This window comes from Lampris incognitus, chromosome 2 (assembly GCF_029633865.1).
Source record: "Lampris incognitus isolate fLamInc1 chromosome 2, fLamInc1.hap2, whole genome shotgun sequence".
NCBI lineage: Eukaryota > Metazoa > Chordata > Actinopteri > Lampriformes > Lampridae > Lampris > Lampris incognitus.
This window is the reverse complement of record NC_079212.1, coordinates 22,791,133-22,803,550: the sequence shown is the minus strand read 5'-3', so window position 1 is coordinate 22,803,550 and position 12,418 is coordinate 22,791,133. Positions and strand designations below refer to the sequence as shown.

The 12,418-nt window shown below is 45.1% G+C and overlaps 2 protein-coding genes across 2 annotated transcripts in view; both read right to left on the bottom strand.

The window, feature by feature from the left end:
* Positions 1-352: 352 nt before the first annotated feature.
* On the bottom strand, positions 353-3,385 carry LOC130129227 (homeobox protein Hox-B3a-like). Its single transcript, XM_056298995.1, has 4 exons — positions 3,351-3,385; positions 3,131-3,238; positions 2,635-2,807; positions 353-1,612 (listed from the first exon to the last, which is right to left on the bottom strand). Exons 1-4 carry the CDS (start codon positions 3,383-3,385, stop codon positions 975-977), a joined length of 954 nt encoding a protein of 317 aa, XP_056154970.1. The 3' UTR covers positions 353-974.
* Positions 3,386-10,823: 7,438 nt separating this feature from the next.
* The window catches only part of hoxc4a (homeobox C4a), a 2,070-nt gene continuing 475 nt past the window's right edge, over positions 10,824-12,418 (bottom strand). Inside the window, exon 2 of the mRNA XM_056302222.1 lies at positions 10,824-11,896. Coding sequence (XP_056158197.1) covers positions 11,514-11,896 — 383 coding nt within the window. The 3' untranslated portion in view covers positions 10,824-11,513. The remainder of the gene's footprint in view (positions 11,897-12,418) is intronic.

Below are 12,418 nucleotides of genomic sequence, written 5' to 3'. Positions count from 1 at the left end.
GCAAGGGCTGGGAAGGAGGAGGCAAGAGATCTTGTCATGGCGCCCAGTGGGTTCAGAGCTTGCGGTTGGAGCGCTGGAAAGACTGCCTTGTCTCTATGATTAATGGTGGGGAACATGGAGGCAGGCAGCAAGGGAGAGCCTTGTGTGGCAAGATTGTGCAACATGAATGCAGAATATCACTGAGTTCTCAATGAATCTAAAGCATGCCTTAATTTGATTAAAAAAACTTCGCCTTTTTTTCACTCGGGGCATAGTCCAGGGCTCTTTAATCATAAACTATTACTTGAAAAGAATGTAATTCTGATAAGCAATGAAAAAAAGTAAACATTACACAAGGGCTACAGTTTTCCACAATGCTTTTATTAAGCGTGTATATGACATCTCAATTAATCAAGAACAGTATCAAAGACTTAATGTTTCCCTAAAATGCTGTAACCAAAATATAACATCAGTCAATATGAACATTCTGTGCAGTTGACGTTATGAATTTTTACTCAAATGTCCTTCTATTTACAGTACATAACCACAACATATGAAAATTAGGCCTCACATGAGACTTATAAATCAACCATAGGAGAACCACCTACCTATTGTCAGACCAAAGAGGGACATACAAAATTGACTCCTAGTATGAATAAAACTTGCATTTAACATGCCCAACAATCCCAAAGTTAAAAGTCAAAAATTTACACAAAAAAGCACCACATGTGATTACTGTATTGCTCATATATATCTGCACAGATCAGATGAAAAATCAAAACGTGTTGTGCATACAATGTGTAACATGGCCAGAAAGTGTTAAGCTATTGTAGGACTTACCACCCTCAATCTCTGTGACTGAAACCCAATTATGTTTCTGTGGCTACCATGTAATTAAAGTTCATATGATCAAATTAAGTGTTCTCTGAAGAGTAGTGGGATATGTTACACAGGGGGCTCAATCCAAGGATGTTAATCATTTCTCTAACAGTCTTTCACATGTAAGTGACAGTGGATGTATCAATGGGATTTTGATAAGAGGAGGGACGGGCATTACTGCGCCCTAGGGTCATCCTTGGAGCGACTGCATGGTGATAACTACTATCTATGGTGATACAGGGTAACTGTGGACTGGCTGCGACAGATGGAGTATTGCAGTTCATCTGGGCTAGGTCCACAGAGTTAACAGGGATATATTGGCTGCTGTTGCCCTCATTGTGAGAATTGAATGGGGGAGACATGTGCCCAAAATCCATAAAGTGCATTACTGGGGAGGAGGAGGATGAGGACATTGTGATGAGACATGCACCTGGAAACCGCCGATGGCCTTCACATGAGCTCAGGTTGAGAGAGGGGTCATGGTTGTGTGTGGCCTGGTGGGATAGCCCGGCCAGCGTTCTCTCCTTGTGTTCCCTCTTGTGTCTCATCCTGCGGTTCTGGAACCAGATCTTGACCTGGCGGTCAGTGAGCTGCAGCCCTGCGGCCATCTCAAGCCGGCGGGGCCGACACAGGTAGGGGCTGAAGTGGAACTCCTTTTCCAACTCCAGCAGCTGGCTGCTGGTGAACGCTGACCTCTCCCTCCTAAAACTGTGTCTCCCTCTGCCTGGGAGGCCTGCCTTCGCCCCGCCAATGACTGATGCCACAGAAAGAGCACAAAGAGAAAAGGACATAAAAAGGAAGTGTCACATTAGCTAACAAAGTCAATCATGAAAGGTAGAACGTCACGAGAAAGGCCTTAACTAAGATCAAGTGCAAGTGAGACCCAGTGGTACCGCTTAACCAATCACCCTAAGAGAAAGGTAGCCCCCTAAACCCTTCCTTTGTACTGAGTAATGTGTGAGACACTTTACAAGACTGGATGTCTTTTGTGTCATATGTTCAGGGAAAGTTACCTCCTGAAGAAACAGTCTATGGGGGAACATCTGACGACGCTATCGCTGTCTGACAGGCCACATTAATCACGGCTACACATGGAAGCGAACCTGTCAAAACCCCATCTAAGTCACTTAAAAAGTACCTTGGGACCACCACTGAAAATAACCACCATTTTAGATCCCGTTAGACATGTATATGAGAGCTACTAAGTCTCTCGGTTGATGATAATATACAGAATACAGGTATTAATGGAAAAAGTGGCAGTATTAAACTGTACTGCCCTGATTTTTATTAGGTGTGGCTAGCTACCTTTACATGCTGCTAACCAAATATAAAAAAAATGTATGTAAAATATTAAAGTGGATCCTCTGAAATATAACAAATTGTCATTATATTTGACCCACAATGACAGAAGACACAAGTTCAAAAGGTAAAAAAAAATGGTTTGAGTAGTTTCTATGTTTCTTTAACATTAAAGGGATGATTATGTACATGAAATTATATGTGATAACTATGCTAATGCAATATTTAGACTCATTCGTATTTACTCCAGAGAGACAGCAAATGGTGCAAATCAATGTCACAACAGAGAATATCCCGTGCATATGATAACTTTTACTACTGGGGTAATTGTTAGAATACATGTTTGTAACTAAACCTCAACAATTCGCTTAAAACACTATTTGACTCCAGCGCTTTTACACAACGGTTGGTCAGAAATCAACGTCTGTATCTTATACCTCACCTGAAAACATGCAGAAAAAAGTGGAACAGAATTACCCGGTTCATTTGAGTCAGCTGTCCTTGGATTCATCCAGGGAAAGATTAGTCCTGGGCAGCAGATGGCGGATGGACTGCAGCTTCTGCTCTTGATGTCCAGCTTGCCCTTGTCATGCTGGTGAACCAGAGGGTCCAGCGGGCATCTTAACCGTTCAGCCGAGCTCAGCCTGGACCTAACAGATTCAGAAGGGGTCATTATTCGCCGATTAAGTTGCGCGAGTCGGCCTACGCCTCCATTGTATCCCGCGCTTAATTTTGGCACTTGTCCAGAGCTCATAGTAAAATTGTTGCTATGCAGTTGCAATGGGAGAGTCTGTAGGGGGTCCACACACTCAGCTCATCTAATATTCTCAAAATAAACAAGTAATCCCCTAACAGTGGGCAACAAAGCATAGGCCTGTGTCTAATAACCGATCACAATTAACCTCAACGTACCAAAGCATAAAGGGAAGGGGAGTTTGGAAATAAGCATGTGGAACATCTGAGTAATATTTACCAGAAGGGTGCCACGGTCACGTGCTGCCATCGTCCAATGACAGCGCTCTGGAGTTGCAAAATAGTCTGCAGGCAACTTGGGGTGCCCAAAGAAGCTCGGGCGATATTTCTTCAGCCAGCCTGGGGGATGAGAACATGAGAGAGCATGAGTAACGGGCAGTGGCAGTCTCATCTGCCCCGCAATCCGTGACAGACTGCGAGAAAGGCAGACACGTGTTTGCTTATATGGTGGCACAAGAGAAAAGAGAGCGTTCATTTGTATAGGCTGTACCGCACGCCTCGTCAAAAAGAAAACAACAACAACCCTGAATGTTTACTTCTTGTGAGAGTGTGAGTGTTTTGGCAGGACGCTGTTTTTGGTTTTTAGAAGAGCCCGGCGCTTTCAACGGCATCTCCTGAAAATGTCGTGGTAGGTTTTCGTGAAACGCAGCGCGACGAGTCAGTGCTGCGTCGTGCTGGTGAGAAGTCTGCTCTTCACCACAACTCGGTATTTCTCTCGCATCGTTTTGAACGTAAGATGTCAGAAAACGTGTTGCTCTCCATTAAAGACGTATAACCGTGTTTATTGTGGTATGTTCATTGATTTTACGCTTTCACTTACATATCGGTGTAACTGCTTTTGCTCTGAAAAAAGAAATCAGCGTTTTTTTTCCTTCTTGAATTCATTTGGAGCGACTCACCCGGCTTTCTTTTTTTTAAACTGGTCAACTTGCCTTTTTCCCCTGCTTATTTTGTATACTGGAATATAGCCTTCGACTAATAGGATTCACTGGGAGGGGGCAGACAAAGGGGTGACAGTCATTGCCACACGAAGACAAAGGGGGCCATCATTGGAGAATTCTCTGAATGTACAGAGAGTACAAAAGAGTGTACAGTAGCATACATTTGCATAATCAAGCCATCACACCAGTTTTACGTGGCCCTTTTGTAGTCTCTTTCGGACAACTTTCATAGCCTATATGGACATTTTCGGTCGCAATTCTCACCTATATTCATCACGTTTGCATAGATGAAGAGACATGGAAATGCATTAACCCCCCCCCGCCCCCCCATGCCAATTTAAACTTTCAACACAATGTAAGGCATTGGCTATACGAAATACCAGTAAACATGCATGGTGCTGCAGTAGAGTCGACTAAAGTATGGATTTCACCACGTCATCCCAAATCCTCTTGACCCTCTGTTTCCCTCGGCCTTGTGGGCCAAACGCCACAGCTCGCGGGCCACAAACGAAACGTGTAAATACGACGTCGTCTAAATCTGAACGTGGTATGACGTAGCTGATGTGTGTTAACAACGAAAACGACGGAGCCACCGCAGTCCATCCGGATTTAAAACAGCGAATCCTCCACAAAATAATTCTGTGGGGTCGCCTTGAATGATGTGTCGTCATCAATCTGAGTCTAACCGGGCTATGGACATGGGATCCTTCTGCTGTCCGACCACAACAGAGCTGTGGAGAGAGCCCTCTTTACATGTCTCTCAGCACTGATGGATTATGTACCGAGGGTTGCATGGCTAGGAGAGGAGCCTTTCTTTTCTTTTCTTTTCTTTTCTTCTCTTCTATTTATACCCCTTATTGGCACCTTACACCTCGGTGCATGAATCAGGCCCGGCAACGTTTCATAAACATGAAAATATTCCGTTTTGTACAAAAAAAGAAAGAAAGGCAAACAACTTTTTAACGTAAATGATCTATGGCTTTGGTCAAGATCAAAACGACTAATGGTTTAAACTGTGTTATTATTATTATAATCAGTGTTTAAGTTAAAGTGAACCTGTATATGAGCCAAGGATCCCATACTACGTATAATTGATCAGTTTGTAAAATGGCGCTCTGATACCGTTGATCTCCATTCCGATCCTGTGGGGGGGGGGGGAAGTCCAAAGTTAAGAGCATTTTAACTAAAAGGCATGTATTGAGGTGTTGTTTATTTGTTTATTTCTACTACTGCCGTTCCCTCTAAGCTGAATGAGGTGGGGGTGGGGGTGGGGTAAAGTAATTAAATTCGTTTTGTTTTCCTTGAACACACTCACCGAATTGAAGATAGGATCTATGATATACTGGCTCAGCCGAGACCATAATTTAGCTCCTCCGCGCCTCCGCCACAATTCTCCGTGAACTCTGTGTGAACCGCCGCGACGGCGATAAATCATTTCCCTCTCGCGCACACAAAAAGCGCGCCGGTCGCTCTGGGTGTCAAGCCTCTCGCCATCCCTCCTTACCTTCTGCGCTCTCTGCCACGCTGACACCAACAACCAGAGAAACCATCCGTACACCCATAAGCAACGCAATGAAAGAGCCAATCTGAATATACCCTGCTCCGGAAAATGCAACGCAATTGTTTAAACAAGTTTGTTTTTTTGTTTTAACTTTCTTGCATGCGCAGGTTTCGGGGTAATCTTAAAATAGACAGCCCCTAACCTTTTGAACAACGCCTTTTCAACGAGCGACGAGTGCAGGGATCAGTTAATGTATTTCCAGGGGGACAGAGCCGGGCAGATAAGAGGAGAGCTGGGGGAAGAGGACGTTAATGGGCAGAGGATGCTGTCGGTTAAAACGGTGCATACAAATGGCCCTGTCTTGGCAGAGCAAGGAGAAGATTTATGGGCCCGGTGCCCTATATTGCTGTAAACAATGCACAGTGAAATGAAAGGACTGGAGTTCGCAGGGCTGCACTTCATAAGTGAGGAGAAGACGCACGTTGTCAATTTCCCCCAAAACACGGCTTGACTTTTTTTTTTTTGCGTAAGCATGCGCGTTTACACGGGCAATCCTCCATGTTGACATGTTATTAATTTGGGCCCGCTGCAGCGCCGCCCATTGTAAATCGTGGCCTGCCTGGGGAAGAGACACCCACAACATAAATCCTATAGCTTTTGGCTACATTATCACCTCGCAGGTTTGAATTTATAGTACAACAGTTTAGTTTCGCGCTATGCAGAGAGTAAGTAAATTCAGGTGCAAACGCCTTTTCAGCTTTGCACCTTTACCCCCAGGTTAGGACACGGTTCACCGGATGCGACCATATGTGATGGAGACGGGGTTTTGCCGGGCACACGTCCCTCCTCGAACGTGTTACTGACGGCCATAGCAGGGCAGCTCATTTAGAAATTGCTGCGATTTTACACAACAGCGTATACTCACTCCAACGCTGTTTGCGGAGGAGCGTGGGGTATTTTTAGATCCGCCGTTGACCATAGCGCCCCTGAAACTTGCACAGTATACTACATGCAACTGGTGGGGGCTGCTATAACGCACGTGAAAGCAGCTGGATAAGAAATCAAACGAGAAGCACGTTTCACGTTAACCACACGGAATAATGACACTGAAACGGTCTTGCATTGCCTATCTCCTGGTAGCTCCTGCTCATGAAAAGTGAACGAACATCATTAAAATAATAAAAGTTCATAACTCAGCCCGTTAACGGCGTTTGCCTAACAAGCGCCAACATTTAGTACGAAGGGGGAATTAGTCTAATTTCTGGAGGTCTGCAACGATGCAGCGGAAACACCAATTAAATGTGTTCTTCAAGCAACGCGTTAGGATGACACGGCGTAGCACGCGCGAGTCTGTCCGTCCTGTGACTTCCTGTGCGGCGTGATCCAAGTGTCCGCCAAGGGAGATCACGCCGCTCCGCACCGCCTTCGCTGTCTCCTCGAAAGTGTTGACAGCAAATCATCTCAACGGTGTAGTCACGTTTAGCTTTATGTAAATTAACTCATGCAAGCGCACGTGCTCCCTCGCGCTTTCCCGGAAACGCAGAAAAGAGGGCCGGTGCATCTGCTCCCTGGGGGTGAGAGGATGGGGAGCGTAGATTTACGGATTTATGACACACCCACCTCCGTCCATGCAAGAGCCCCATCCCTGGAAAATAGCAGCGTGACCCTTGTTTCAACTCGGAGCCTTCATGCAGCTGGCATGGCTGTAGTTTAAACACACTATAACCCGGCAGTAGTCTAGTCCCGGACTTCCACACCAACCAAAGTGGCCGAAGAAGGCTCGCACACCTGAGAGCGAGTGGAAACAATTTCGCTGAACTAAAAAAAAAAAAAAAAAAAAAAAAAACGAGTGGAAAATATTTCACTCGAATATCTTACCAACACAGACGATATACCAAATAAAAACTCTCAGCCATAGTCAGTAATTTCTGTTTTGTATTTGGTCTTTTTTTAAACAACTTGAAAGGTGTTTATGTAAGGTTTGTTTTTATGTCTTCCAGAGGAGATCCGGCGTGCCAGAGGCGCTCATAACTCACATGTGCCTGCAGCACTGGAATGTGAGCCCATATGAGATTCAGCCATGTCAAGAGAGAAGAAACGCAACAGCATGTTAACGTTAGGACGCTGTAGGTTGGCCCAGTGTTGAACAAGAGCACTACGATCCTGCCACGTAGCAACCCGGCGTCTGAAAAAGCTTTTAGCCCAAAGTGAAATGCTGGATCAAAGAAAAGGCAGAAAGCCCACCAGTGATGTATTTGGTGGTCCGGAACACAGTCCAGTCGTGCTGCGTCTGACCGGTTGAAAGGCAGGCCCGTGTGCATCTGAAGTGCATAGTTTTGCATGCTTAGAAAGCGATAACAGAAAAGTAAATACATCAAGTGCACGCTGAGTGTTTAGCTATTAGATATTAGATATTGAGAAAGTCAGAGCACGGGAATCTGTGTGTATTAACAGGTGACATGAGTGGGGATCGAATAAGGACATCATCTTCAACTAGATCTAGTTATTCCAGTGATCAATGCAACACGCTTATAGGCCTTATATTAAAGGCCTTAACACTAAAGGGGTCCACCAGTACGACAGGACATGTCATCGTCGTTCACAGAGCTGCTGGCAGGGCCATGTGGACTGCCTGCACCTGTACATAGCCTTTATGAGAAGCTTATCACACGTAGACTTGATTGGTCGTGCTTGTGCAACTATAAATGCCAAGAGGGTGTTGAGGGGTGAAATTATGTTGAATTTTCCCCCCACTAAGTAATGCCTGGGCTGTATAGCTTTGGTCATGGCCATAAAAAAAAAGAATAAGAAAAAGACTGGGCCCATTGCACACTTATATTTGCTTCTTTTTGATAACACGGCGCTCGGTGACGTTGGTCAAAGATTTGCCACTGCCCTCATTTTTTTATCAAATTAATATTAAAATTATTTATTTGTGAATTGCAGATGGCAGCTTTTGGTTGGTAATGAAAAAATAGCTACATCTGTGATCTATGTAATCATGTAGTCCACCAAGTAGCTGCAGAGGATAAAGGATAAAGGACACTGCCCAAACTGAGTTGTGGCTTGTTATTTACACATCAAATCACGTGCAACTTTGCTGGCTTCCCCTTCCTTCGTTCTGATGGAGGCACTGGTCTGACCCATGCTAACGCTGTTTTAGGCATCTTTAGAAATGGACATTTAATTGTGCATACACCATCTCAAATCTTAACTAATTTATTATAAAAATAAGTCTTATCGTACTGAAATTGATTATCAATTGGCTTGATTTTTTTTAACGTGAATTTAAAAAAAAGCCTCAAAGATATAGAAATATAAAGAAATTCAGAATCACACAGTGTTTTCCTGCTCTAAATTCCTATTGGGCAGATATCCCATAGAAGTCAAAGTACCAGAGGCTCCAAAGAGGATTTTTGGATTCTCTGCAAATTTGTTGGATGGTTACAAGAAGGAGACTTAAGAAGGGGACTGCCTGATAGTTCACCACCCTCCTGTCACTATACCAAAAAAAAAAAAGGAGAAAAAAAACCCAACACAAAGGGAGCAACACATGCAGAGATGCCCTTCCACAGGCCTCTTTGTAAGCGCATCACAGAAAAACCCACAAAGAAAACCCGAGGCCAAGGGGGGACCAAGCAGGGCACCCACAGAAGGTACACGTATAGAGAGACAGTCAGGTCACAGGGTTGGAAAGGTCGGCCAGCCAGACTGAAATGAGCCTAATGGGACAGAAAATGTGCCCTCCGAGTGAACCCGGCCTACTCGCAGTTCGTCCCAAAACTTCAATAAGTAGCTTTTCAGCCCCTGCCGCCACGGAGGCGACAGGGCCTAGAAACGGATCGGAGGGATGCTGCGACTGTGGCCTGCACAGTAATTTCTCTCATCTGTCCGGCAGCATAAAGGCTCCGGGATCCATTTTTCAGCGCCGCCTGCAGCACCATTCTAACGCCACTCCGAAGCCACGTCCACAACAGAAATGTAAAGGTTTTGGGTTTTTTTTTTTAGCAAAGTCTTCTCAGTCCGTTTTGGAAAAAAAAACAACAAAAATTGTTTACATTATACCCTGGCGCAGAATATCTGGTAAAATCAAAACTGGATTATATTCCAGCATCGATCACAATACTCTGTAGCGCAAGATTGATGATGGAGAATACCTCTCTCCCCCTTTGTGCTCTTCTACCTCCCACTAAGCGAGGCGTTTTATAATGTCCATTCATGTCACAAGTTCAATAATATATCAAATCCTTGCGCGTCTTTGGGGTTCGGTCATGTTTTAACACGAGATTTCTGTGCACGAAAAAAAAACAAAAACCAGTATAAGGGGTTAAAACGAACGCATGGCTGCGAGAAAAGGACGTTGAAGCAAATCATTGAGGAGAGTAAACACAGGTTTGACTGATGCTTTATCAAAACGTTGCAGCCTGTAGCTAAAGCTGTAGCATGCAGCACTGCAAGCCAACCGACGCGTAGGCTGCAGCCGTCAGCACGCGGCCCGGTGTGTTGGCGAGAGAGAGAGAGAGAAGGTGTCGATGACGTTATGGGGGAGACGGGCTTAAGCGCCGTTTTTTGAAACTGTGCAGCTTCTTTTTTTTTTCTGGGTCGTCAGCTGGAGGCTGCAAACCTCTGGAAGCAAGCTACGCATCCGGGGAAGCAACTCTACAGCAAGCACATCCCTACCCCACCGAGCTGGGTCACACTGGGCAGATGGGCTCACTAAGGTTTACGCTGCAACAAAGGCCAAACCGCCCGATACGTCCACCATCTTTCCCATCACCGACTGTGTAACGAAGACCTCAGTGTTTCCCGCCTGTCTTGTTATCCCCGGCTTTGTTACGTGGTATCTTTTTTGTTTTACGTTTGACAAATCAGTCGTGTGGTGCAGGGTCCAACGCTGTAGTCCCAAAACGGTGGAGGGTGGTTGGAGAATCTATAATGTAACTTGAACCGCGTGTTTACCAGAAGACTCTAAGGTATGGCTCTGCGCGTGCAGCTTTGTTTCACCCAAGTGGGCAAAGCATCACCATGGCCAAAGCAGTGCAGCCTAAATTAGACGGCCTCAGCGCCAGCCATAAATGAATGCCCTTCAAACCGACCAGGCTGCAGGTGTGAACATGCACAAATTGTTCCATTTACATTTTGTTTTGTGTGTTTTTTGGTCCTCGGATTTTGCAAGTCGTTTAAATCCGTCGCGAGAGAGGGTTTAAACGCACACAAAGGGACGACGTGCCTTCAGCGGGCAAAGTGTCTCTGAGCACGCCAGCAAAATTGAAGACGAACAACGAGCTGCTATAGACTGCCCAAAAATACAGCCAGTGCACACGCACCGGATCTCGTTTTCCCTCTCACGAGGACCCAAACCAAGCCACGAGTGCACAGCTCTCAGGCCATCAGCGAATCATCACCCAAAACATCAGCAGCCCCCTAATGAAGTTCCAACCAAGCATGTGTAAAACTAGTAGACACTCACTGTTTTATTGACCAATATGATTATCACAAGTACACTAAACTCCGTTTATTGCATTTCACAATAATCTGCTTTTAACGGTCTAAACACAACATCAACACCACGAAACTGAACCGCAAACAACAACAACAAAAAAACAAAAAAAATCCTGGTCTGTGAAGTACACGAGGTATAATTCACACATTGTGTTTTCATCCTAAACATACAAGTTCAAGACCAAACGGTGTGTTCCAGCTTTTTTTCTTTCTTCTTCTTTTTTTTTTTTTACCAAAAATAACTTGTCATAATAACGATATCCTTCCAGTGTTGCTTGAAATAAATAGATTGTGCATTTCACCTCGGGCAGCAGGGGCAAAAACAATGGCCCACGATAACATTTCGATAAAATGTACATTTCTACATTATGTTTTTTCTTCTTCTTCCTCCTCCTCCTCCTTCACTCAAAACATTTTTTTTCAATAAAAAAAACATTTTACTTTCGCTTCAAATAAATTAAAACCCTGTGTCACGGTAAAAAATAATGCATCGGTGTTCGCAGTAATCCATGCTATATAACATGCATTTTATATAACGGTGGACTTAAAGGAAACCGCACAAGATAGTACCTACGAAAACAAAATATATAATTGTTCTATAAATAACCAGTTCTCTCTCTCTCTCTCCTCCGTCCCCCCGCGGTCTTGACGTGGGGCTTTTATAACCTGGTAATATCCTCGCCATGCTGTGCTCCGGCTAGTTCGTCGGGGGTGGCCCCGGTGTTGGTGGCCGACGCAGCGGCAACAGCGCCGGCTGCTGCGCCTGTGTTGGACCCGGTGGAGGAGGAGGAGGAAGAGGAGGAGGAGGAGGACCTCACTTTGGTGTTCGGCAGCCTGTGGTCCTTTTTCCATTTCATCCTGCGGTTTTGAAACCAGATTTTAATCTGTCGCTCGGAGAGAACCAGGGTGTGGGCGATCTCGATGCGCCTCCGCCGAGTTAAATAGCGGTTATAGTGGAACTCCTTCTCCAGTTCTAAGACCTGCTGCCGCGTGTACGCTGTCCTGGAGCGCTTGGGTTCCGCTCCATTGTAACCCGAGTTCACTGGGAAAAAGGCAGAAGTGGAGATAAAGGGGGGATGGAAAGGGAGGAAAGGAGAGGGGGGGGTAAACAGAAATGGCCTCAACTTGAGATACGATCAGAAAGATTTATTGGATATGAATGTTTAGCTGTTTGAGACATTTAAAATGGGGAAGTTAAGGAACTTCTCGACGTAATGAGAGGACACTCACATCCGGCTATATGAGGCTAAATTATTAATGCAAGATTACAAAGCTCGATCTTTTTTTTTCTTCTTTTTTTGGGGGGGGTCTTATTCATCTCTCCCCCTCTCTCTATCGCGCAATACATAACAGCAGAAGCCACATGGTGATACGGCTGCCCTGAGTATACCTCGGCTATAAAATTTATGGTGGGTGTAATTACCAATGCCGAGTCGTAAATCCGCCTCAATTGTGCCATTTCAAAGGCTTCCCTGTTATCGGAGCAGGGGCTGGCAACGAGATGGGAGTCAGAGGGGCTGATAAAGGGAGGGAAAGGGAGAGAGAGAGGAGCGAGAGGAGCAGG

Bases quoted from the DNA above. Each gene is read 5' to 3' on its own strand.
- LOC130129227 (XM_056298995.1), bottom strand. From the start codon at position 3,385: ATGAACGCTCTCTTTTCTCTTGTGCCACCATATAA. The intron at 3,239-3,350 runs GCAAACACGTGT...GGCTGGCTGAAG, and splicing joins TCTCTTGTGCCACCATATAA to AAATATCGCCCGAGCTTCTT. The intron at 2,808-3,130 runs GTAAATATTACT...TGAATCTGTTAG, and splicing joins GTGACCGTGGCACCCTTCTG to GTCCAGGCTGAGCTCGGCTG.